This window comes from Porites lutea, chromosome 4 (assembly GCF_958299795.1).
Source record: "Porites lutea chromosome 4, jaPorLute2.1, whole genome shotgun sequence".
Lineage (NCBI taxonomy): Eukaryota > Metazoa > Cnidaria > Anthozoa > Scleractinia > Poritidae > Porites > Porites lutea.
In genome coordinates, this window is record NC_133204.1 from 48,528,107 (window position 1) to 48,555,788 (window position 27,682).

The 27,682-nt window shown below is 36.9% G+C and overlaps 2 protein-coding genes across 2 annotated transcripts; both read right to left on the reverse strand.

The window, feature by feature from the left end:
• Positions 1-1,028: 1,028 nt before the first annotated feature.
• LOC140933896 (ornithine aminotransferase, mitochondrial-like) lies at positions 1,029-15,662 on the reverse strand. The gene is made up of 8 exons (XM_073383568.1): positions 14,895-15,662; positions 11,225-11,347; positions 9,844-9,893; positions 9,533-9,611; positions 8,620-8,673; positions 8,244-8,303; positions 7,474-7,618; positions 1,029-7,088 (listed from the first exon to the last, which is right to left on the reverse strand). Exons 1-8 carry the CDS (start codon positions 15,510-15,512, stop codon positions 6,925-6,927), a joined length of 1,293 nt encoding a protein of 430 aa, XP_073239669.1. The 5' UTR covers positions 15,513-15,662; the 3' UTR covers positions 1,029-6,924.
• Positions 15,663-17,065: 1,403 nt separating this feature from the next.
• LOC140933906 (sideroflexin-1-like) lies at positions 17,066-26,835 on the reverse strand. Its single transcript, XM_073383579.1, has 11 exons — positions 26,634-26,835; positions 23,718-23,888; positions 23,099-23,197; positions 22,894-22,969; positions 22,474-22,559; positions 21,447-21,507; positions 20,753-20,819; positions 20,190-20,239; positions 19,914-19,963; positions 19,512-19,559; positions 17,066-18,203 (listed from the first exon to the last, which is right to left on the reverse strand). Exons 1-11 carry the CDS (start codon positions 26,828-26,830, stop codon positions 18,104-18,106), a joined length of 1,005 nt encoding a protein of 334 aa, XP_073239680.1. The 5' UTR covers positions 26,831-26,835; the 3' UTR covers positions 17,066-18,103.
• Between the last annotated feature and the right edge of the window lie 847 nt (positions 26,836-27,682).

Genomic DNA, 27,682 nt, shown 5'->3' on the forward strand with positions numbered 1-27,682 from the left:
ACACCATTCTTTTTTAAAACAAAACAAAAAAGATAGACCCCGGATCGCGGCGACCCCCCCGTTTTACCGACACCCTGTTAGTTGTTTACCGTATAGGAGAGAGGACCTGGGAACGAGGTTAAACAAGATTTACTTTGTAATGCATCAGTCAATTCCAGCTGCGCCCAGCCCCTCGCACCCCGGACTACTGCGGGACATTTGCCCACCTTGCGAGTCCCGGGGGTGGGGCATTTGCAAATTTTGCGCTGCCCGAGGGCCGGGCATTGTCAACCTCGGGGCCAACCCCGAGCTTTTGAGGAAAAGTACAAAGATAAAAACGTCACCATGTTGCCATGGATACGCCGATACAAATAAGTATTCGATTTCCGGCTTTGTTTAAGGCATCTTTGCTTTTCGCGTTCAAAATGAGATGTTGTCACTGAAAACCAGGCCGAGCCACTTTAACCTGCCCTTAAAGTGGAGTTCCTTCTGAATGGATGTTCAAAGCCACAAGAAGAGCGCGGATCGAAAGAATCGCTTCTATCAAGATTTGGAAGCCACGCTGTTCAATGTCTAGATCTTTATCATATCACATCAAAGCTATCCATGCCCGTAGATGATACATTAGTAGTCCCTATAACATTGTTTGCTGGAGTTAACCCAGTTATCCTCAGTAAAATAAAGTCAATCCAATGCACCCCATCAGACGTCTCCAAGCGCTTATACAAGTCGCCAATGCAGTAGCCTGTGCATATGGCGGGAGTGAGTTTTTAACCGCCGCGCGTAGCGCGCGGTCAAGCAAAGCAACCATGGAATGTTGTAGTCGCGCACGATAAATCTCGCCTAGATAAATCTTGCCTAGATATGTAGTACAGTAGTAGTAGTAAAGTGGGGACCGAATGAACCTGTTTGCGGAGGAACCTCATTAACTTGCGGAGGAATACATTAACAATAATATCATCGGCGTTAACGTCTTCCGTCACAATAAAAGGTTAATTCGGTCCCTACTATACTACTTTCAGGGTATCAAAATACAAACTCAAATCTAATTCACTTTAGACAAGCCTTTTAATAACATCTTTTTAACACGCTGTTTTTTAAACAGAAAACTTAACATTGAAACTGAAAACAATAATTAAAAAACTGTACTTTTCCACAGACATCTTCAAGCTGAATCCAATATTGTTTTAAAGGTGGTAAGCGACGCAACTTTATCTTTCCAGTTATTATCAAAGATCTGTTTTGTCCTAATTAAACTATACGTAGAATGGTATGGACCTTTCCTGCATTCCTGTAAACAAAGGCGCCAATTCGAGGTTTGAGTGGACAAAATACAATCATTTGTATGGAATTATCCACCAAAGACTTTGCTCACTGAAGCGGAATACGGGAAAGGTCTAGCTTTATTTCAAAGAACAGAATCTTGGAACTGTTTTTGTATGTCTGCATGATCAAAACGCAAGGAGGAAGTAAAAAGTACGAGAAATCAATTACGACTTTCACTACTATCACGTTGTACGAATCTCAACTCCTCACTTCTTTGATACAGGCAAACATACAGTGAAGTAAATAAAAAAATGTATATTTTCCGCACATATCAGTGGCGTGTTTGCTTTCCAGCAAAGAGACGGGAAAGCGTTGAGTTTGCAATGGTAAAATCACGTAACGATATTATAATAGAACTGGATAGTCACTGAGTTTCAGGGATGTTTCACAACTACAAGTAAGCTGATTTTACCAGTTTGATTTGCCAGTTGCAGTGATAGAGTAACCGATAGGTTCTTACAATTAAGTTAATTTTAGATTCATTGATTTGATGGTTTACCCCTTTCACTTGTGCTTTAGGTCATTAGCTCTTCTGTATGTCGTAACGGTTGTCAAGTTCGTCATTGTTGTGTTTGCTGCCTTTCAATGAACACTTCACACAACTGATTACTCTACGTATGTTGTTACAATGTTTGTTACTCTTTTGGTATTCAATGGCCATGCTTCTTAGCACGACGCTCCTTGGGTTGTTAGAATGTTAACTGGTTATTGTTATGTTGTCAACTGTCCACTGTCCAGTCTGTTTTTCCATTGTGCTGCTTTAGTTCCAAAGCCTCCATTCCTTCCACAGAAGCCATCTCCTGACACTTATCCCCGTGTGTCGTAAGTTAACAGTCTGTGTTGATAAAGATGGGAAGGAAGCCCTTTAACCAATGGCCTCCAACTTCACATCTGTTGTTGTTGCTTTGCTGCTGCTGTTGCTGCATGTTGCCGCTCTTGATCCCGCTGTCACTTCTAACAGCTGACGTCTTTTTGCCTCTCCCCTCCCCCCTGTCCCTTTTTAATAGGTCACGTTTTGCTAGTTCATGTCCTCAGTTGATTGTCCCTTTTGACTTCTTGAGTCTTTATTCTATTATCATGGTCCGTTGAGTTGCTGTCCTTCTGTATCGAGGCATACTACTTTGCTAACAGTTTTTATTGAACTATGATGTGTCAAAATGTTCGTCGCAGTCCAAGAACACAAATAAAAAGGAGCTATCGGCTCAACTCCTTCGTAGAATCGACGCACGCAGTCTTGCATTTCTGGATCTCCCTGGTAACGTCATTAAACTTTGATTGCTGACCTGGTTTTTGTCCCTTGATTAGCCAAGGTGATGTACTATACTATTAAGGCTAGCATATGTCTACTGTACATGTTCTCAATCCAACAAGATCTAAGTAACCCACAAGACTACATCGTATAAAAGAACTTTCCAAAATGTCGTTTTCGCGTTTCTCACACAGGTACTCTTGTTTAAAGTGTTCCTTGGGATATAGTGTACAGCCACAAACCGCAATTTCCCTCACTCTTCTATCTTCTTCACAAAGGAAGCCTCCCTAAATGCTGTCTTTCAGTCACAATGTTGAGTTCGTTTTTTTTTTCAGTCAATGTACTACCGACGTTCTGGTAGCACCAGGATCCACAAAGACAGAAAACAGGTTATCACACAATCACAACAAATTCTAACATAAAACAGCTAAAAACAAGGCAGTATTTCTCACAATACTTTTTCAAAAAACAATTCAATCTACTACGATACCACATACAGAAAACAAACTTCACTGGGACGAACTTTGGAAGTCCATCTTTGTTTACCAGTGAAATCAAAAGGGTTTCTTTCGCCTTCTCGGAGCTCGTCAGCTGCACTACCCTCAGACTGGTAGGAGCTGACTTTAAACGTTCTGTCGAAAACTGTCTTGACAAAATTCTGTTGTTTGCATGTCAGTCATGTAATTTCTACACATCTAAGAGTTACATCAGCCTTGCAATCTACTTATCTAAGAGGCAGTAATTTTGCTGGAATAAAGATTAAATGAAAACGGAAATTGACCACTCACATTTTAGGAAAAGTTAAATCAGGTTTAAAAACTTTTCATTGTGTCATAAACTGCCCCGTGGGCCCTAAACTGTATTGTACAAACTTTATTTTATCATCAATATATTCACAGTTCATTTTAATTTGGTAAATTTCTGGAAATTTGCCATGTAACAAAGTAACACAAAAAAGTACATTAAACTCAAAAACACAGTACACAAACATACACACAAATGGATCCATACAGGCTGTCTAGTCTGTATACTTTCTTGTCCTGTCTTGTCGTTAAAGATTCTTGAATCCCGAAATGTGTACAGCCAGTTGGCACACATTGGAACAAGAAATTTGAAGCCCACACGTGGGATAACCAGTTATCGACCAGCGGGAAACTTCTTCTTTCATCATCATCTTCATCATCATCATCATCATCTTCATTTAGCTGGTGGCGTCTTGAACCTCTTGTGGTCTGCGCCAACAAACAGCTTAGTACAGTTAAGTTGAACTGGTACCAGCGATGTTAAGCTACAGTATTAATGTTCATTGTTAACTCTATGTTTGGTTAGTCAGTAAGCAATTAGTCATCCTACTTGTCTTTACACAAACGCATTAGATGCAGAGGTGATCAAAGTAAAGACAGCAAACAGTTGTCAGTCTTAGATTTCAACTCCTGTAACCGGTGTCTACAAAAAGTCTTTAAAGAAAATCAATAACCAAAAAAAAAATTTAACTTAAACAAAGTTTCTATTAGGATTTTTTCCCAATCGACCAAAAGAAACTTCTGTCTCTTCAAATTTTCTTTTGCCCATTTCAAAAGATGGAGCTCACTCAAGCAGCAGCTGAGAGCTATCACACCATTTCACACATAATACTAAATAATAAAATGAACATTAAATCTCACAAGCTATATTTCTTCAGCCCCAACAGACTTCTGCTGGTTTTTGTTGGTTATAAGTTCTACTATGTTGTCTATAAGTTGACCATTAATAGACCACAAAAACATTATCACACTTGGGTATATATATTAACTTACTTAATTATGAGATTAACTAAATAACACCTATCAGCTATTTATTTGTTGTCCAGTCATGTTGTCTTGTGTGCACTGTATGTTGTAATAGCCATTCTGTGTATCGTTGCAACAAATAATGAATACAGCAACAAAAATAGAAACAAAAATAGACACAAATACAAAAAACCTTTTGGGGGATGACCCGCATACGGGTGTATCGACCACAAAAAATGTTTTAGTTGCTTCTTGGTTCCTCTTTGATCCCCAGTCTCAACAGAAGGACAGCTGCAATTGGCACAAACCAAGAGGTCACTATCTGTCTTGACCTTATTATTATTATTATCATTATTATTACTGATAACTGAACATATTTCACTTCCATTATAAATAAGCTCACTGTCAGTTCCTGACTAAAATTGAATATTGTTCACTGTCAATTACCTGTCTGTCAACAATTGCTGATAGTTTTCTTAAAAAAACTGAACTGCTAAACTAGTTGCAACACTTAAAAAAGTACAATTCTACATGACAAGTGCACAAGTGAATGAGGCTTGTGTAAGACGCTTCAACAGGCTACTGGCTCTATCAGCTTTTAACTGGTCAGCATGTTGTTCTACTTCTGTGCCGAGTATGTCTAATGTTGATGTAAAAATGAAAAACTGTAAATAATGATAATCACATAGCCCTTGGGGAAACCAGTCATAGGTTTTCAACCAGCAAGGAATCCAGTGTGTTTTCTTCTTTCTTTTCTTCTTCCTCATCTCCATCTAGTTCCAGGACATCTTCCATCAGCACTGGCCGACAGGTCACCAGCAGAGATAAGTTTCTAATGACATTAATTTATTAACTCCTACTTTGGTTAAGGCAGTATTAATATTATTAGTGGTAAGTTATCTTTCATTGTGTTAGAGTGATTTTACTTGACCCACGAAATAGGTACTGGACTACTTCCCATTATTGTATTCCCTAATTCTTTAGTTTTCTTGAAACTATTTTGCACTAGTTGTTAGTACCTGTTTCACGGGTTTCGTAAATCACTCTACGATATTACTAAGTTATTTCTTCCCCTCAACCTCTAAAAATGACTAAAAAAGTATATAATAATAAAATGAAAAAATGTAGATTTAAAAATAATATTGTTTATAACCGTCCAGTCACTACTTGTAGTAAGTTTAATTACTGTTTTAACGTAATGTTTGTGTACTCAAAAGTAAGCCCCTTTTGTGTCGTTTCGTCGAATTTGGTTGGCATTTGTGTACAGTTAATGTTCTGTTGACTGATGCAAGTAAAAATAATATAAAACAAAATAATAAAATAGCCTATTGAGGACAACCAGCAGTAGATTATCAACTGCAATAAGCTTTGGCTTCTTCTTCTTTCTTCCTCCTCTTCAGCCTGCTTAGCAGGCAACTCATTTCACTGAGGGACGTCTTCCATCAGCATGCAGAGGCTGAGAGTTCACCAGCAGTGAAGAGTTTGTGATGTGTAAGAGGCCATTTCCAAGTTGCTGCAAGCCTCTTTTTCCAAAAGACCACAAAGTTTCAAGTCACTGTCTTTTATTTACAACCTATTCACTCAGAAAATTTGTAGTTGGCCACATTTTGAAAGCTAGAACTTTTGCAACTTGAAAATGGACTCTTGTCTTCTCTTAATAATAACAATCAGATTAATATTACAGTTAAGAGTACAATAAATTTAGCATCATTCGTGTAATACAACCAATAAAAAAACAGAAAGAAAAATGGCCGAAGAAAACTTCATGTCTTGTCAACTAATAGTAAAACTGTCACCAAAATAATGTTCAACATACATAATCTGCAGAGAATGGTACAAGTGAAACATCCCTTTAACAAAAAGTGACCTCTAAGACAAGTTAATCATTAACCCCTTAATTTCTGCTTGTAAACTGTCAACTATGAAGAGCATTTGACCAACACTGGGAAACAAAGAAGCCACTGAGGCAACAGAAACTGCAGCAAGTTCCCTTACATCAAACATATTTTGTTAAGATACTAAGTGGGAGAATTTTGTTTTAATCTCTGTACCAACTTGCCCAAGCCACAGTAATGGACCAATTTCATAATCAAGGTCACCTAGCATTGAGGGTTGGGTGAATAAAAAAAAAATTGAATATGATCATTTTATCCCAGAAGCTCAATTTCACTGCTTATGTTTTTCCCACTCCTCAGATCTAGCAAAAAAAAGAAAAAAATTCTAACAATATTATTATTGGTGAATTGTTACCAGCTCAACAACTAATATTGCCCAGCACTGCCCGATATTGGGTATGTAAGGAGAACTTGTTGCTGATGTGAGTTATAAATAAAACTAGCCCTTTTCTTCCTTCAGTCAAGAATAAACTGCATTAGCTTTCAGTTGAGTAAAATAATTTCACCTAACTGAATATTACCCAATGAATTATTTTACACCTAGTTTAAAACTATTGCTAGTTTATTTCTAAGCTGTTGTTTTTAATTTGCTACTTTGTAAATAAAGAAACACACCCATAGCAAAATAGAAAGCTAATAGAAGGAAAAGGGCTAGAGCATGCAAAGCAACCTGATATATTTTGTTTGTACGAAAAAGTTATTTTACTTAAGCAAATGACTCAACAGTATCTCTGATTATTCCAAGTGATTCATGGAGTTGCTCTTCTGTGATGACAAGAGGTGGTGTGAACCGGATGATGTGATCGTGAGTGGGCTTGGCCAACAGTCCATTGTCTCTTAGTTTCAAACAAACCTTCCATGCATCAAATTCTGGAAAAAAATGATAATATGTGAATTTCAAGCCTGTTTCATTGGTACAAGAAGGTCCACCAACTTGAGAACTAACCAAGTTCTGCGCAGGTTTAAGCTTAAAATTAATATATAAATATAAAAAAACAGTCTGATAGAAGTTTCCATAAAAAGTTACATTTTCTACATGAGGGTAGGAAAAGGTTAACAGCTGGGTAGGGAATATGAAGGGACTTAAAGGGATCTTTTATTATCATCCACACAGTAAATTTGGAAACTTTACAATCCTTCAGATAGACTTTCCTGTTAAACAGTTACCCAGGCAAGACATGGCAAAAGGTACACTTTAAAAACAATAGCATAATAAAAAACCTAACAACAGAGATTAATGCTTCTAGAAACTCACCATCAGTAGCATGGATCTCAATTGCATTCATGAGCCCTTTGCCACGTGCAGACTTGACAACAGCTGGGTTCAGCTTCTGCAGTTCAGGTATCATGATTTCTCCCAACCTAGCAGAATGTTCAGCTAGCTTCTCCTCCTCTAAAACCTACAAGAACACAGCAGTGTCAAACATATAGCCATTAAAACTGTGAAAGGTTTGAACCCAGGAGTCATTTCAAAAGTTGACTCTGAAGATGACTACCGCACAGGTTGTCGAAACGTCAGTCACTGCCAACAACAACAGTCCTATTCAGGACTACATTCACCCGGACAATCAAACTCAACCTACTTTTGATATAGCCATTAGTTAAACAGGGATGAAGGCAAATGCAGCTAAGTAAAAATTAAGTTTTGCATAAAGGATATTTTTGCTTTTGTTAGCATTAGTTACAATTGAGAGACCAAAGGTGTTATCACCAGGGCCCTGTTTCTCAAAGTCCCAATAATTACTGGGTTGGGAAAGCTGCTGTTATTGCATTTAAGATGGAGGTTTCAAACATTTTCTACATAACATAATAAAACTATTAGTTAACAAAACAAAATGGACTGGTTTGTTGGCTGGGATGCCTGTTTTCATTCTTTAGATTTGGATTTGAATATTTGTTTTTGGCCCTTAAAAGTTGCCAGGCCTCTCGAGAAAAGGGCAACGGAACAGTAAATTATGATACGCTAATAAAAAAAGTTAATGGTAAAGACTTGGTAACAGTCAATAAAAAAGTTCAAAAGCTTACTTTCAATGCAGTGATGGCAACTTTACATCCAAGTGGGTTTCCACCATAGGTTGAACCATGCTACAAGAAACCAATAATGATGTCTATCAGTGTATATTCTTTCTAAGAAAACATGAAAATCTGTTACTACGAAACTCTCAAAACAGTGAATACAAAAATATTTATGGAATGTTACTGTGTTGCAAGGAAAAAGCCAATAAGGCACGTGAAAACTACACCGCAAACAGAAACGGTAATCAGTTTGTGGCTTTGAGGTTTGCTTGCGTGTCCTGAACTTTATTGTAATTGATGGAAACACAATCAACATTCCTAAAAATTTTGGTGTTTACGGTTTTCTGAGTTTGACAGTAAGAAGCCATGTAAAATAACACATTACCTGTCCAGGTTTTATAGTAAGCATGACTTCATCATCACAAAGAACAGCAGAAACCTACATACAATTTCAAAAAAATTACCTCACATCAGACTCATAAAATTATTTTTATATCACATCAAATAATCTGTTCATTACTCATCCCTTTAATTTCAAAATTTAACAAGTCCCACATCAGAGATTTTCTGTAATTTAATCACTTCCTTTCAATCAGACAAACTCAATTCCAACCTTTTCAGGTTAGCAAGGTTGTGCAATCACTGCCAGCTGTTGGCAACTTAGCTTTGCTATTGAGTAACAAAACTGTAAAGTGAATTATTCTAAGCCCCAATATCCACATACAAATTCTCTAAACTAATTTCTATACATTTCTTTAATTAATCAATACATTAAGCCATTGTTGAACATTAAACAATTCTCACAACTTTTATCTTAATGCTATAGAGGATATCACATGGTCGCGTGGAGATGTGAAATTTCTCTTCAAGTGTTGAAATAGTTTTTCAACACGAGAAGAGAAATTTTGTACCTCCAAGTGGCCATGTAATGTTCTATTTCTTAAACACCAATGAAATACCAAACCATTTTACTTAAATAGTTTTTTGGTCTGAAAGGTGCGGTTTATTGTGAAGCCATTGCAATGGTGATATTTTCACATGTGAAGATAACATGTTATTTTCACATGTGAAGATATCAAGTTTTCGCATGAAAGCTCACTTGGTATTTCATTGGTGTTTATACAATAAATATTGATAATGTTAAGATAAGATTGATGTCAGTCACTCTTTTCTTGAGAAACAAAAGTTAATGTTGGCATCCTAGAATCCAAGGTTCAAAACACTTGCAGAGTACAGCTTTGGGATAGTAACGCTTCAATCAAAAGAAAAGTAAAAATTAACAATGGGTTGTAACTTACAGGATAAACACCACCAGAGAGAGCCTTTCCAAGAATAACAAGGTCTGGTCTGACATTTTCATGGTCCACAGCCAAGCGCCTTCAAAGTTAAAACACCCACCAACAATTATTAACACTTTTCTTTAACATCATTATGACAGTTAAACATTAACTCAATATACGGCTAGAAAAAATGAAATACCAATGAGATAATACAAAAAATCTACAAAAAATATGTCAACCAGTTAACAAAAATTGTTTTCCCAACTTGAAACTTTGCCCTTGAGTACTTCATGGGAATAAGGGTTTCAAAACATATTGTCAGAACATACTTTCCAGTCCTACCGAGCCCAGTTTGCACTTCATCAGCTATGAAAAGAACCTGAGAAGCAAAGAAAATGGTACATTTAGTGTTATACCGTAAGATTGCGAAAATAAGCCCCGGGCTTATATTTTTCAAAGGCCCTTTTTGAGGGGCCTATTTTTGGAGGGGCTTATCTACGGAGGGAAATTTGCATTTCAAAATCGATTGGGTTAGCCTTGTAGTTGGTAGTTGGAAGGAAATTTACCAGAGGGTTTTTTGCGTTACGAGTTTGGGGGGCTTAGTTTCGGAGTTTTATGGTATCTAAGGCTGACAGCAACTTGTGGCTTCAGCTATCCCTTACTACACAAGATCTTTCTTTATCCCTTTCACTGCCAGAGTGAATAATGGTGTTTTGTAAGGAAGCTCTAACTTTTGAGTCTGTTGATGAAACCCAATGGGGTGACCATTCAAATGAAATCTCTCTACCTGTACTTTCACATTTTGCCACTTGTTTTTCAAAATTTTACAAAATGAAATGTGGGATTTTTGGTTGAATTTTCCCTTTGGCCACATTTGGCAGTGAAAGGGTTATAGCAATAATAATAATCATAATAATAATAACTGTTTATTCACAACTTCATAGGAAAGAGAAAAGAAGATAAAGGAGGTTATCCTTTTCTAGTTTATCTCCTTATAATAAAATAAATTAAAACATTTATTATTTACAACTGTTTAAAATACTAAGTATAAAATATCACAAGTTTGAAGAACTTAGTGTTCACTAGAAAAATTTGCAAGATGACATCTCAGTCTGTTCTTAAAATTGTTCAAATTTTCCGCCTCAGCAATTTCCTTTGGCAAATTATTCCACTTATTGATTATGTGAAAAAAAAAAGAGAATGTTCAAAACTATTTAAAGTCGCGGATGCAAGCTTAAGTTTGAAACGGTGATTAGCTCTTAAGGGCCGAAAATCATTTGCAAATGTAAAAAATGCTCAGGGATGTAACCCATTAAGTCTGTTTATTGTTTTATCACACTCGATAAGCAATGAAAATAATCTTCTTCGTTGAAGTGTTGGCCATTTAAGGAACTTTAGACGTTCTCCGTAGGAGATGTCTGGCCCATTATTTCCAAGGGTACATTTGGATGCTTGGTTCAAGTTTAACAAGCAGGGAGGTTGTTAAGAGCCCGCTGCTGGCTAATTTCACTGGCTGAAAAAGAGCTTACCAACAGCTCAAAAAAAATAAATTTGAAGATACAGTTGAGTAAAAAAGCCGGTTGACTAACAAAAAAGCATTCCCAGCTTTTCCTTAGCTACAGTGTGTACATCCCTGACCAAGTAAAAAAACAATGGTTTGTTCAACAGAGGATAATGTTAGCATGGCACCCTGATATAATAAACACTTACATTATACTTCGAACAAAGCTCCCTGACACCTCTCAAATATCCATCATCAGGAATCTTAACACCAGCTTCACCTTGGATTGGCTCCACCATAAAAGCACAAGTGTTTGGGTCACTGATAGCTTTCTGTAAGAAGGATACAAACAAATTATGTTGACTGCTATACAATCAGGAGAATGCATTTGTTTGAATGCTATTCAGGAGGATATAAAAGGAGAAAACACAGCTAAGATGGAACCACACAAGCATCCTTCAAAAATTGAGTGTTTAATGCTATGTTTTCTACCACCATCCCAGTTGCTGTAAATAGTTTCCATGTTTCCCTTTTTCCCTTTGTAATTTTCACATTTGTCTGGATAGCCCTTTAATCTAACCATGTTGTGGTTGTTAAAAACCTAGATAGCACTATCCACTGGATAAATTACTATCCAGTGGATAAGTATTTGGGAAACTAAATTTGTTACTCACTGGAAAAAGATATCTAGCGGATAGCACTATCCACTTTCTGAACAACTGGGGCATACAAGACTGTGATAGGCTCAATAGTCATGCATTGCATCAAAGGTGTTTCTATAGTATTTTTTTTCCTGCTAATCTCCCATCCCGCCCTTCTTTACTGTTAAATCCCAATCCAACCCAAATGTTAACCGTTGAAAAAAAAACAAACAAAAACAAAAAAAACAAAAAAAAAAAAACACCGTTGAATAGACCTTGTCATGGTTTTCAAAGCCATCTTGACGAGTAGGCAAACCCGTGAGAAATTACAGTGTTTGCAGGAGCATCTAATGTTGAATAATTTCCGCAAAACGGCTTGTCTGAAAAAAATATAAATTGTAAACTAAAGCTACAAAGCAAATGAATTACTAAAAAATTTTGGGGGCGTATCTGTGCTTAAATTTCTCCAGAAGCTTGCCTTAGATCTTCCATATATTTGTCTGTACTTTTTCCCGCGACTTTCTTACAGACAAATGTATAGAAAATTTAAAAACGTGTCTGTAGGTCTTCTAGCCCATGAAATGCCCTAAATTTTTTTCAGTAGAATCCTTAGGAGTGAAGCTTTAGTTTACCGTTCATATTTTTTTCAGAAATGCCGTTCTACGGACATTAGATTCTCATACAAACACTTGAGAAATGGTAAACGTGCAGCATGCAACCATGGAGTTGTGGATGCACGCGGGAGGTTGCTAAGCACAAAAGAAGCGTAAGAGTCACCGAGTGCGACTCTAGCTTCTTGAGTGCTTAGCAAACTTTCCAAGAACATCCATAACTCCATGGTTGCACAGCTGCAACGTTTACCATTTCTTTTATAACATAATCAAACAGAAAAACATTATTTTCCATTTGCCTTCGGTTGAGTCATCGGTCCGAGTTCATGTATGCTGCCATCTACCCGCCCCTTTGAGTTTTTCTTTCGCCGAATCAACCGTTGTGCGTCTTCAGCTCTTCAGGTAAATTGCAAAACGTTTTTCGTTGTTATTCTGAATGGCATCTGTCTACTTGCTCTTAATATTAGGGTAAAAACTTTGAGGGAAAACTATAGCTGCAACTATAAACACCAACTAAAAAGACTCTAAAAAATAAGCTAAAACCAAATAAATGAAATAATTATCAAGCTTATTTATGTGACAATTTTTGAAATAAACGTAAAGTAGAAATGAGAAACTTTGACTGTGATTCCTTTATTAACACTAATTTTAAAAAGAAATTACCGGTAACTAGCTTTGTATCGAAATCTGTCTGAGGAAATCCAGCTATGAAAGTCAAAGTTATAACCAAAATTCGCTGACACACAGCCGGCGCTGAAGCTGTTGTTTTTTACCGTTCTCTGAATGACTGTTATGAATGAACACTGAGGAACAAAATAATACACACAGAAGTTATTTTTTGAAAAATTTATTTGAAAACCCAAATATTTCTGTACTCAAATGAAATTCGCTTATTCCAGTGTAATGTGCCCGTCTAAACTCAACTAAAACTTTTAATCGATGCGATGAAAACTTCACAACAAAGCTGTCTCGAATTTGAGCGTGTTTCCTAAAATATTTGCTTGAATTTAGCATCAGCTTGACCAAAAAGTCAATAACACAATGCTAATTGATAAATGTACATTTCAAACAGACTTTCTCTTCTATAAAAAAACACATAAAATGTACCATGAATCTTCGCTCGCTCAATTTTACTTCAGCCGATTCTAGCTGCGAGGAAAACAGTGATTAATACATCCAGGGCAAATCTGTCACTTGATCTTTTGTCTTTTTTCTTTCAAAACGACAGCTTAGTACTTTCTTCAACTTCCACTTTTCATCTGTGCATTTCATTGATGTATTTTACTGTCAGGAGAGGAGATTTGATGAATTTACCTAAATTTTACTGCGCTAGCTCAGTTTCTAGGCGTGCACCCACGGGCAAATGGTAGTCGCTAACTGACCAATCAGAGCGCGCGATTTACTTTTGTTATGTTGTAAAGTAATTTCTCATGCGTTTGCCTGCTCATCAAGATGGCGTCAAAAACCGTGACAAGGTCTATATGGCAAATCATTTTATAACATAGCTAGAAAATTCCCCTCATCAAATCCAATAGCGCGAGCATGCTTCATATTCCTATTGAGCACACTGATATTCATAATTCCTCGAGTTGTTGTGAGCTTAGCAATCCTGAGTCTCCTGAGTGCATCCAAAACTCGGCAGTACACGGTAGCATGTTTACCATGTGTTTTATAAGGAAATTTAAGAGGAAACGTTTGAATTTGTTAACCGATAGTAAGGAAAAGAGGTGAGTGTTGTTGTTGTTGTCATCTCCGCGAGCTGTGCGGGTTATAATGGCGTGAGATCATTCTTTGCAAAATTGTTTTCTCTCAATAACAATTTTTCGGTGAATTAATAGTTTTCCGGCACCTAAATATGGATTTTACAATCATTTTAGAGTACACTTTCTCTCAGTTTCAGGATAAAAACATAAGCTTAACTGTGAGGAAAAAAAATCTACTCTCATAAACATTGACGCGTACAGCTTTGAGCGCGCCCTACAATAATAAAATTTTAAGTTAACTGATGCATTGATCACTTTGATAATGTTATAAAATAATTACTTCATGCTGCAGCTGTTCGTATGTCGAGATATTGAGCATTTGGGAAGTTTGGAGAGCACTCAAGAGGCTAGAATTGCACGAGGCACAACTCTTAGGCCTTTTTCGTGCTCTCCAAACTTACCGCGTGCTCAATATCTCGACATACGCACGCTGACGCATCAACTAATTGTTAAAGGGTAAGATTTCTACACAACCCCACACATTTATTACGCTATTTATATTAACTATATATTTGTGAGAAATGGTATGATATTGCTCCATGCCTAATAAATGCAAGCTCATGAAAAGGAAATCTTACCCTTCCATATTTTACATACTGTTTACCAATGAAGAATCACGTTTTGTGCTTTCAAGGCTAATAATATAGAAACTGATGAGTTGTTCGAAATGTAAAATGAAATTTGTTCGTCGAATTATCAGTTACCCGCAACAACCAAACATCGGTCTCCCACAAGAGAGCACATTGTATAAGAATCTCAGATCATTACGTACGGTGTGGTGATTCACGGTGTGGTTGTTGCACGTGGCATCAATTTACACGATTGTCTGCGTCCAACGAAGCAGCTACGTCTAAAATAGCTTACCTCCAAAGCAGCAAGGTCGTTGTAAGGAATAAGTTCAAAACCAGGCATAAATGGGCCATATTCTCCATAGCAGTCAGGATCAGAAGATGACGATACTGCGGCAAGAGTCCGCCCCCAGAAGTTCTCTTCAACAAAAACAATCTTTGCTTCGTTCTTTGGTATTCCCTTGACTTGATACCCCCATTTCCTTGCAAGTTTACACGCGCTTTCGCCACCTTCAACACCAGTGTTCATCGGCAAGAGCTTGTCGTAGCCAAAAAGCTTAGTCGCAAACTCTTCAAATTCGCCCAGAACGTTGTTGTAAAATGCTCTGGATGTAAGCGTTAGAACTTCAGCTTGTTCTTGCAGTGTCTTCACTATTCTAGGATGGCAATGACCTTGATTTACGGCCGAGTAAGCGGCGAGAAAATCGAAATATCTTTTGCCAGTGACATCCCAAACGAATACGCCCTCTCCCTTTGACAAGGCTGCTGGCAAGGGATGGTAGTTATGAGCGCCGTACGTGTCTTCGCGCTTGAAAATTTCTTCTGGGGACAGTTTACTTGTGGTCGCAGCGGCTGGAGCGGAATACTGTCTCGCTGCTAGGCGAAACAGGTTTCGAGCACAGGAACGAAGCATTGTCAGAAGCGAAAGAATATAACGAACAAAACTAAAAGGCAATTAAATATATCTATCTTTCCAATTTTAACTCAATTTGGAAGTCATTACGCTCGTCACATCTACTTCAGCCATCAGCGACCAGTTCGTTCAAGAAAAAGGGAGAAGTTGGAGGCGGGCGCTGTTAAATCAACACGATACTAACCATATATGGTGTATGACGTGTCAATCTATGCTAAATTATGCAAAAATAAATTGTTCCAAATCACCAAACATTTTATAATTTTCTCAAGGGCACCTTTTAAAATCTTTTCTTCACTGAAAAAATACATCGTTTGTATGCTAGGGTTTTGACTTCTGTTAACAATGATGTGGAGGAGGAGGATGTTGATAGAGATATGGACGATGACAGAGATGATGATGATGATGATGACAAATAATGATAAGGAAATGTAGTTTGTCATAAAGGCAGGATAGGATCCTTAGTAGTCTTCTATACAGCCATTCTTTGTCTCACACAACCCCCTCCCCATGGAGTGTTGTGTGACAAGAACAAAGAATGGCTGTCAGGAGGAAACTAGACCCCGTGGTTAGTTACAAAATTAAAGATATCAAGATGTGAGCTGTGGATGTCTTTGCTGGACGGCAACTAGTTAAAACGTTCATTTCTATCAACTAATGAAAAAAAAAACAGTAAAAAAAAACCAATAATAATGATCATAATACACTAAAGTTTGTAAATTTGGGCATCATTTTGTGATACCCATAAATACTTTTTTTAAGGATCAATATGGGTCATAAAGGAAAAAGATCCTTTTTATCCTTTTGTGCTTTAATTACAGCCCAATACTAGCTTGAGAATGCAAAATGTCAGCTGTTTACTCAGGCTAGCCCACCAATGGTCATCAAATCTTTTTCCATCGAAATCTGCTCCTTCTGCACATGGGGGTAATACTGCATGCATGGCAACATCAACCCCATAATTCTTGTATATTTTAAGTTAGAAGCATGTGCTTCTATTAAAGTTTATTTGAACATTATTCTCTATTATATTTGCTCTCCACAACTGGAAATCATAGACATCACAGTCATCAGGGACTGCAACATAAGTTGGGAGACTTATATGGAACATTCCTGTTCAGTCCTGACACATCCCAGATTTCTGTAATGGCTCAGTGGCAATATGTACTGTTGGGGATGATAAAGGGATTAATGGGTGATCACTCTTGCTTGGTCCCAATCCTTCCACAATGTAGCTGCAGTCTTTCCCCTTATGATGAAAAAAAAAAACAAAACAAAAAAACATTCGGCACAGACTCTGGAATTCAACCCTCCAAGTTGCGACTATTTTAATCGCTATGGTGACTAAATTTTGAAGCTGGTGACTTGATTTGTAAAAACGTTTCCCTCAACCAAAAGAATTGGTTGCCAAATGGCAACCAAGCAAAAACTTTAACTTGGAGGGTTGGAATTTTTCGTTATTTTTTACTAAAATCTTAGGTTAAATCAGGGTGGAATCCCTAATCACCTACGATTTTCCAACACATGAAAATTACACCACTAGACAAAACCTGTTTAAAAAAATAAAAAAACTTTTAATTTAAAACACACCAGAATTAATAACTTAATATACCAGTATCTATAGGGAACTATTATGTCAGCAGTGAGATTGATCACCATTATCACACTACTATGATTAAGAAAACAGTATATTATGTCAAGTAATATGTAATTCTACCAGTGAATGACTATTTGGTCTCCAATACGACTTTAAACACCGTAAAATTTCGTTCCAGATAATTCAAATACTATTACACGTACATTGGGCGAGTGAAATATGAGAAAAGCCATATATTGAAATAATAATATTTTTCCTTGAGTTAACGGTGAAATAGAGATCCACAAGTCACTAACAAGCACACAGTGTCATGTATTATACCCCTTAAGAATTATCACTATCAGCACAATAGCTATGTCAATATCAGGATTATTATAACCCAACAATTTGGTTCGGTTACCAAAGATGATTATAATAATATTTATTGCAATGAAAGCCCCTATGGCCATTTTTAGATTATTATTTTAAACCTATCAGTTTGTTTTGGATTATTGTAACGACCAAAATGTCCCTCTGGCAATTGAGGCCCTCTTAGGGGGGGGGAGGGGGATATTTATGTCCCTAGTGTGAATTTCAAATATGCTCTTTTCACATTTTGAGGAGTAAGTTATGTCCCTGTCAAACTTTAAGTCATCTGCATGTTTTTGTTGCCCTCTCATCTAGTCAAGTATTGCCGTTTCCAGACTATGTCCCTTGTCTGAATTTTACTCAACCAGGGCCTCAAATTCCATCAAACAATCCTAGCTGTCTTTAACAATTCACAATATTATTGCAATTATGACACTTTTTTTTAATTATAGCAAACAGATTTCATTAGCAGTCCTACAGTCTTAAGGACAGCAATTTGTAAATACCAAATTGAGTTAATATTTGTTTTTCTGAGTCTATGAATCCTAACAATCCCCTAAACTAATAGTACCATTTCAAAATTCCAAAAGGGCTAATAAAAAATTTTGATTAATTTTCAATAAATAATATTAATATTGAAGTTTCTTCAAAGCCCTTTGTTGAAGTAGACATATTCCATTGGAGGTCCTCCCCTCTTCTTTATCTTTTCTTGGAGTTCTGGTTCAAGCTTTGAGACTGCTATAGAACTGCAACAAAAGGAATCAAAATAAGTCTACAAAATCTTTAAATTGCAGAGCCAATTTGCCTCCCTTACACTTTCACCCATGTGGTTTCTTATTCCTGTGGTTTTTTCATTCATTCATTCATTCATTCATTTTATTTTGCCTTTAACAAGAAATACAACAACAGTATACAGAGATACATGAAAGATAATATACAATATTCCAACCAAATTATTTACAAGATCAAATGTGGTAAAGGCAAGGAAGGCTATATAGACAGGGCTTCTGATGTTTCGCGCGGTCGTGGAGCCGCGAAATTCAGGTAAATCTGTGAAATCCTGCGAAATTCACAAAAACACGCAAAATACCGCGAAATTCGGTAGAAATCTTATCAAATACATGCCTGTACAGCAATTTTGAAACTTGTCTAAGCTACTGGGGGTATTTACTTGCCATAAGCTCGCAAATTTATGAACAACGTTCCGAAACCACCAAAAAATTAGTTCCACAATGAGATACATTGTTTGTTTTCAACTTACAGTGTAAACCCATTCTCCACTGGGGATTTTGGTGAAAAATCCTATTTCCAGCTAGTCAAACCATTTTCTGCTTACATGCATCTCATAACCACCCAAAATGTTGTTTGCAAGTCAGGCATTCATATTAGCTTATGTCTCTAATGCCAAATGAAATTCTAAGGTTTGGACACACATTTACAGAAAGCAAAAAGCGATGCTGGCCCCAAGACTTACACCTTTGCTACCTCCCCTTTTACTTAATTTCCCCTTTTGACCTCTCTTCCTTCTTTTTCTCCCTTTTTTTTCACCATTCACAATATACATTATTTTTGTAATAAGAAATGTTTCTGCAAAAAAGCCAGACAAGGATTTTGAAATAATTTTCAAGAACACGTAAATACAAGCGCACCATGGGAAAAGTTCATTATTACTCAAATTCTCTAGTCCAAGTTAGTGGTAAATAACTTTTTGCATTTTCCCTAGCCTGCCCGGCTGAATCAAGCTTGTATGGGTATATGGTTTGGAAGGATGCTTCCCCCCCTACAAAAGTTAAGGATGAACATCAAATCTGATTATATCATTCAAGGGACATGGTTTGACACAGTAGTGTCTGAGGTGCGCTTTTAAACGCTAGAGTCAAGCCAGAGTTCTGACACTCATTACAAGGACGTAACCCTGATAAAAAAATCACAAGGACAACAGACGTCACAGAAACAACACTCGTCATTGGGAAATAAACTTGTCACAGGGATGATTAGCTTGGTCATACAGGCATTAAAGTAATTTTTATGTGTTCAAAACAAAATCAACTAACCTTCTTTGTGGGAAGATTGCACAACATAAAGGAGTAGCAAACACCAAGCTGTGAGGATGATGAAAAATAAGAAGAAGCCAAAGTTAAAATACTAAAATTGTGACTGAATAAGTGTTGATTGGATGACTCTTAAAAGAAATATTGTACAATGACAAAACAGAAAATTAATTTTCTTGAATGTTGTTCTTTTCTAGCAGGGAAAGAACAAGGCAAAAGATATAACCCTAGGCATGTACTGTACTAAGGTTCTAGTGTATGTTCAGCTAGAAAGTACTGACAGTAGCCCTTCCACTAACATGGAACAATAACTCTCACCTCAGCCTACAATGTATCTGCTTAAAACATTTACATTGGTCTGTAATTAAATTAGCAATTAAATTACATGAAATTAGCAAAACTCACCACAGTCCAACCAGACACGTTTGGATAGGAGAAGCTAAAATTGGCCACCGCTATAACAACAACAAAAATGACAACCTACATGTAAGTATATGTATTAAAGACTACTTTGTGAAAAAGAGGATAAGACTTCACTTGCCTGTTAGAAAACTGAAAATTTATGATTTAATAAATAATAAATGAATAGAAAATAAAGGCGTTGTCAAGAGAATATACAAATTACTTTTCCCAGTTTGCATGTATGATTAACACATCCTATGGAACTAAATGCAAGATTACCTTCATAAATGCCTTTGAATCCAAGTAGTTCATTATAATTGGTGGAATAGCTGAAAAGTGAAAACAAAGACAGATGAAAATGCAATCTCAGATTTATATTATTAACATCTAAGAACAGTCAGCTTGAATGACAGATGAGCAACAAAACATTCAGTGAATTTGAATGTTAGAGTTAACATTACTATTGACATACACTGTAATTCATGACTGCTGATAGAAATGAAATATCTGTTGCAGTATGTTAACTAACAGTCCCATTCAGGACTACACACTCATCCACACAATCATTCTCAATGCTGACTTGTGACACAACTCACTGGGGTTCAAACCAAAAGTGCTACCCTACGTGTAGTCTCCCTTGCAGCCGTTTTTTGGATGTCACGCAATTTGGGTTGCATGACATCCAAAAAACGGCTGCGAGGGAGACTACCCTACATGCAGAGGTTTCTCTCTTGCATGGCTTTTAGCGTTTACGAAGACATTCGCGTCACTTGTCACTTGCAAGTTACTGGCTCTTGGATAAGATATATTATCGTCATTATACATTCAACTACATTACTTACACATTCCCGGAGATGCCATTACAATTCTTGAAAATACAACACTCGCTATGGCTTTTCTTGCAGCAGCCTGAAACAAACCCACACAAAGCAGGTGAAATAAATCAAACACAATCATATCGAGCCAATAATACAGTCTAACAAATTATCATTATATGAGTGTGACATGTTTATGCATGAATGCCTTAGTGCTTTTTAATATATACTGTACAGATGTTTGATTATCCAATTATTCTCCGAAGGCTAAGTTAAGATCGGAAACCATTGGCAGTCTTCTTTTATTATTGCCACATTTTTATTGTTACACTCATCACCATGAAAATATTTTACCTCGGAAAGTATAAAGATTGAATATTAATAATGGAAATTTATATGGACGCTACAAGAAAAATGTCATTTAAAAAATAACAGTTACACCCCGAAATGATATTCTAGTCTTAAGTGAATAGTCTCTTGTGAATATATGTACTGTGAAAGCTTAAAAGGGAGCTTTAAAAAATTAATGGTTTTGGGTGTTGCTAAGGTTTCAGATCATTTTACAATAACAGCATCACTGCGATACTTGATAATCTTGGAAAGGCAAAATCATATGTGTCTTAAATGCCACACACAGTCACTGAGTTTCTCCGACACCAATGTAGTAAATTGAAGCTTTTGAACTTTATTCCTACTGACAGTAGATGAAAAATTAAACAACCTTTGAATCTCCAATCCTGTTGCCTTCTTCATCAGTGACTGGTATTCCTCTTACCAGTTCTCTATGAGCAAAATCATGAAACAAAACATTATTCTTCCCAGTGAAATAATTAACTCTACTTATTTTTGTGAAAGGTTTAAACCCAGGAGTCATTTCAAAAGTAGGTTGAGTTTGATCGTCTGGGTGAATGTAGTCCTGAATATATCAGATCAATAACCAAAGTATAATACCATCAACTGACGTGATACAACTCCCTTTGACTCTGAAGATGACTACCGGACAGGTTGTCGAAACGTCAGTCACTGTCAACAACAACAGTCCTACTCAGGACTACATTCACCCATACCATCAAACTCAACCTACTTTCTACTTATTTTTATTAATTCATGTACTCTAGGCACTGCTTATTCTGAGGTGCAGGACTGCAATTCAGCTTTGTACATGTAATTCTAATAAATTCCTAAGGGATGAGAAAAAAATTTAATGATCTTCGCGTAGCTACAGTTATTCAGTGAGACCAAAATTAATTAAAACAAAAATGGATGAATAAAATTGTCTGTAAATCAGCACCTTGGGTTAAACCCTTTAATCCCAAGATCCACATACAAATTCTCCAGACTGATCTCCATACATTTCTTTTAAGAATAGTTGAGAGAATTTGATTTAAGATCAACGCATTCTTCCTTTGGTAATCAATTTAGTAATTCTCATAACCTTTGCTGATGTAGTTAGGAGAAAATTGATGTTGGGCACTCTTAAGACCTAAAGGGTTAAAGGCGCGAATGAGCCAAGACTTCCTGGTACAGGGCAGCACAGCTCTTTGCAACCCAGGATTACCTCACAGACCTGACTGAAGAGAATTATGATCTTTCCTTCTAAGGGAACAAAACAGTGCTAATGGCAAAGCCAGGCCAGGATCCACAGGTGGTCCAGTTACAGCCATTAGGCCATGGTACAATCTCTACAAATCAGTAACTTTAATAGTACAGTAATACTGTTAAAAAACACTAAGAGTGTTTTAACATACGTCTGTCTCATGCAAGGGATGTTCACACAGTTTGCAGCGGCAACAGCAGCAAAAGGTACATATCTTCCAATCAAAGGTGGTGCTGACTGCAGAACAACAGATGTTTGCATTTTAATTAAACTGCAAACTTTACCATCAATAGCTAAAATTTATGTGAGGAGAAGAGAGAATTAACTTTATGCCATTTGAGACAAAACATCTGCATAAAACAGCTGATTTATAATAGCTACTTTTACTCTAAATCTTATAAAAATATTTTGTGATAATAACAACTTTATTATAAACCCAACTGTCAAACACAGGTCCTCAAATATTTGAAGACTTCTGCTGCAATTTTATTCTCCATTTTTTTCCCTTGCCATGGCAGCCAAAACAGTTGAAACTTGGAGTGCCACACATTACAAAAAAGTCCTTTCATACCTTTGCCAAATGGTTTAGTCCCAAAGCTACTGCTATTGCTCCTGTTGTTGCAAATCCATAGCCAGTCAACAATTGCCTGTAGTGAAAGAAATCCTTATATTTATTAACCTTTAATTACACAATATGTGTTGATCAAACATTAATTTCTGTTCCCAACTTACAGTTGATATTGCCTACTTTTTCAAAACAAAAATAATAAACGTACTTATTCGTAATAAGGGAGTCACCACTCCTGTTTGTGTAATTCACAATGGCATTAAATGACTGATTAATCCACTGCCAAAACAGCACAGCTGATGTACTCCTGGAAAATCACAACAAAAAACAAACAAGGCTTGAGAATTATTGTAAGATAACGTTTCTTTTTAGATACAAGGTGATAAAATCACACAAAAAAGCAATAGATTCAGGGCTGTCAAAATGTTTTTAAGTAGCAGGCTGATGATGAATAGTAGGCGGCTTTGGAAAAACACCAAAGGCACAAGTTCTTGAGGGCCGAGGCATCTAGGGACATTTTGAAATTAAGAGTCTCGGAAATGGCAGTTCCAGGGGTTTTCAAAAGGTATTTTCCACAGCAGAAGCCATGTTATTTTGTTACAATACTTGCAAGACTGGGAATAATGCCATTGAAATGTTCCAGCTGTTCCTCAACATCGCACGGTTTGAATGTTTCACAGATCTAAACCTCTTTAGATATGCATTCAATGACATTAAACTGGACTTAAAAGAAGTGTATGTCCTTTTTGATTACTGTGTGTAAAATACGCACACATGTGCGTCAACGGAAACCCTGTATTCCCTAATAAGGATGAAAGAATACTTACTTGTAAAATGTCATCATACAGCCACATATTGACATGTTCATCGGTACTTGAGCTGACATGCGGCCAATAATGAACATTTTTTCTCCTGTGTCAGGATGGAATGCTGATTCATACATCTTTTTAGCTCTCCACACTTGTTCATCTGTTGTTCCTACTGGTTCATTTCTATGTCTGTTGGTGAAAAAAAACAACAACAACCATACAGCAACGGGCGTCTGGAAAAGCCGGAAACCGGAATCCGGAATAGGAACGGGAATAAGAACAGGGACAGGAAGCGGAACCGGAACAGGAACCGGAATGGGAACAGAAACCTTTATAAAAACAGGGACAGCATTTACCTTAATTTAAGTTAATCTTCATTTAATTCCTATTTAGATTACATACGAAAAATAAGGGAAAAATATAATAGGAACCGGAATAGGAAGGGGAATATAAACAGTGTATTGAAATATGAAAAGAAAAAGGTATAATCGTGATTTAAGTAAAAAGCCAGAAAAATTATAAAAGAAACAAGAAAACACCCTTGAAATGTTAATCTAATTAACCTTTCTTTATCTTCAGCCAGTTACAAATTGTGTTTTCATGTCAAACATAATAGCGAACTTAAAGAACGAGAACGCTGACCGTCGCGGGCTTCATGAATAGCAACCGCAAGTTTAATGTTTCACTTGATGGAACGCTTCTGTCTGAATTCTTCCTCTTACCTTCCACTATGCGAATTTGTTGAGTCAGAGCTCCGAAAGATAGAAAACATCTACTTCCACCACTGAGAAATTGAATTCGGGTCTTAATTCAAACTATTTCTCATTAAATCCAAATTGTCCAGTCTTTTAAAGGTTGGGAAATGAAGCTGGAGACCGCGTCCGAGCTCAGAAAGACACAATAAAATTTATCGCCTACCGTTCACGTTCTCAAGAAAACTTAAGATTTGATCATTTACGTCGTTGTTGTGCATCAATGGTGAAGAAATTGAAAGATAGCACGATGCACTCGCAAAGCTGTTGCTTTACTTATTTTACTTGCTGCTTTTTTTACCTTCTTGTTGCCGTAATATAAAGAGAGTCAGGGGGGAGCATGATACCAGACTAGTTTTCTTTTTCTTTTTATCAATTGAATCAGAATTAAAATAATATAAGGTAAATGATGTCCCTGTTCTTGTATTGGTTCCCCTTCACATTACTGTCCCTGTTCCGTTGCCGTTTCCGGTTCCGGTTCCGCTTCCTGTTCCCATTCCCGTTGCTATTCCAGATTCCGGTTTCCGGCTTTACCAGATGCCCTACAGCAACAGTCCAATATACTTTTTCTAAACACAACAGCAGTCCTCAAACCCACACCTCTCTGCTTCTACCTGACGGTCTCTTTCTTAAAAGTCCAGGTACCTTTTTGGGCCTGGAAAGCTGTTTTATGTTTTCCACGTTTTACATCCAAGATAAACATTTTAACCCTTTAAGCCCCAATATACATGTACCAATTCTCCAAACTGATCTCCATACATTTCCTTAAAGAATGAGTTGAGAGAATTTGGTAAAAGATCAAAGCCTCTTCTCTTAGGCAATCATTTTATTAATTCTCATAACCTAATCTCTTGACATTGCATGGATATTGTTAGGAGAGAATTGATGTTGGTCACTATTGGGACTTAAAGGGTTTTAATAGATTTGAAAATGATCAAATGAAACTATAAGCAAAAGAAACAAAATTGACTGGTTTGTGAGCTAGGAACCATGCTACTAGATAACTAGTTTTGATTTTCAAACTTGCCGTAACAGCCAAAAAGTCACAGGGACTTTTGAGAAACACTCTGTCCCTTGATCATGCATCTTATAGGGGGTGTCGACTGATGTATCAATATCTCAGTCAGCTCTTGGTCAACATATCAGTCACTAGATTCAGTCAGGTGTTGGTTGAGAGCTGGTCAATATATCATTGGCCGAGTAGTATTTTACCATCGGTCAAGTATCGGTCAAGTATCACTCGATAGATAGACCAACAGTCAGTCGTGATAGCATCAGTAGTGTGTTGCGAGTGTGTCAGTGGTATATCAGTCAACAATCAGCATCACCTGTATAACTTTTTTACCAACCTCATCTCCAAGGCTTTTCCCTTACAAGGTTACAAGGTACTTGTCAAGTGATATGAGGTGGACAGTATTAATAGTTACACAACTCACGGCCTATTTTAATCTTAGAGAGAATGTGCTTAATATTATATGTGTTACAGGCAGCCTCGATTGATGGTAGCAGTCAATGCTTGGTCAAAACGCTGGTCGCTATGAGGTTGACACATTGGTTGATACTCGACTAATGGCCAGATATCCGTCTACACTCAACTGATACTTGACCGGTATATCCGCCAATATGTCAACCAAGGTATCACCTATTACATTGACCACATATTGGTCATATGTTGGTGATCTGTCGGTGTTCCATCAGTGAAGTAACCACCGATAAACTATAGTGGCATACTACTGGCCATATATCAGTCAAGACTTGCCTGACCCTAGATCAACAAGAAACCAACACTCAGTCGATATGGCAACTGACATGTGGACCAACAGTTGACCAAGATATGGGCCGATACATCAGTCAACAAACCCTATGAAGTGCAGAAACCTTTTGTTATACTTAAATACCACTGACATTTCCATAGTGTTCCAAATCAAATTGAAAATATGTTTCTAAACAATAGCATCGTGTGAAAGAAGAGCTGCGGGGCTTTCTCTTACAACCACATGTTAAAAAAAGGGATTTTGTTCAAGCTGAAAAAGTGAGAGCTGTATTACACTCATCTTGACTGTGTATAAATATTGACTCTGCATATATTTTTATTAAATATGGACCAAAATGAAATCCTACATAAAAGTCACATTAACAATATTGCAGTTTAGTTCTTATACCTGTCTGTTTTTCATTATACCTGTATTTGATAAGAATATCTTTTGCTTCATCAAGTTCCTTGGCTGTGCGCAGAATGTTTCTTGGGTCTGTTATAGTAAAAAAGTGCTTGGCACGTCCCAGAAATGTTGACTGGTCATAACGTGGAGCATCCAAATTAATTCTTCCATCTATTAGTCTCGGAGATTCCATCTTTCTATAGGATGGCAAATAAAGCATTCATGTTTTTATAACTTGTCTAAATATATTGTGAATTCAAACATTAACTTTTTGTCCCTCTGAGAAAAAAATACCTGGTCAATAGACCACAGTGATAATACTATTATTGCTTCCTAAAATTGGAACTAATATAATTCTACAACAAAAAGCATTAAAACAGTGTAAAGATATACGTATTGTACCAACAAGACAGAAAAGTTTACTGCAATCTTGCAATTGCAAATGGGTGGACAAATTATTGCGTTTCTGAAGTGATGGAATTTCAACGAACGGGTACCGCATTTGTTTTCAATAGGACCATACAAGTTTTATGACAACGATTTCTTTCTACTGAAAGCACTTCTTAACATGATCCCTCAAAGTAAGCAAAAACTTCTGTAAGTCAAGCAAATTAAAGGAAACTTCCCAAAGCTGATGTTGCATGCTAAAATCCCGCGGGGCTAAAATCGAATGGTGATAAAGCTGGATCGATAAAATCGTAAAGATGAAACGCGCCATTTTTATAGGACTGTTAGTTTGTAAGGTGTACAAACAACTCCCGCCATGATTGCGTGATAAAAATTAGATGGGAAATATAAATAAGCCAGATAGAAAAGATATGATTAAATCGGTGTTTAATATTCTTACCTTAGAGAGATGTTACACGTGTACTTTCTCCGCACCTGGTTTCACTAAGTTTCACAACAAGTCGTTTGGGTTAATGTCCCATCATGCATTAGCACTTTTGTGCGGAGGTGTGCGAGAGGGCGGAGGAGGGCCCGGTGGGGGTAGAAAAGCTTGTCTTTAGATTTTTTATTATGAACCTTCCCTGTTTTCAAAATGATTGTAAATTTTAAAATAGATTTTAACACT

Bases quoted from the DNA above. Each gene is read 5' to 3' on its own strand.
- LOC140933896 (XM_073383568.1), bottom strand. From the start codon at position 15,512: ATGCTTCGTTCCTGTGCTCGAAACCTGTTTCGCCTAGCAGCGAGACAG. The intron at 9,612-9,843 runs GTATGTTCTGAC...TTAACTTTGAAG, and splicing joins GGGCTCGGTAGGACTGGAAA to GCGCTTGGCTGTGGACCATG. The intron at 7,619-8,243 runs GTAAGCTTTTGA...GTGTTCTTGTAG, and splicing joins TTGCCATCACTGCATTGAAA to GTTTTAGAGGAGGAGAAGCT.
- LOC140933906 (XM_073383579.1), bottom strand. From the start codon at position 26,830: ATGCTTTATTTGCCATCCTATAGAAAGATGGAATCTCCGAGACTAATA. The intron at 19,964-20,189 runs GTAATCTTGCAT...TTGTTGTTATAG, and splicing joins ATTCAAAGGCATTTATGAAG to CGGTGGCCAATTTTAGCTTC. The intron at 18,204-19,511 runs GTTAGTTGATTT...CTTTTGTTGCAG, and splicing joins GCAATCTTCCCACAAAGAAG to TTCTATAGCAGTCTCAAAGC.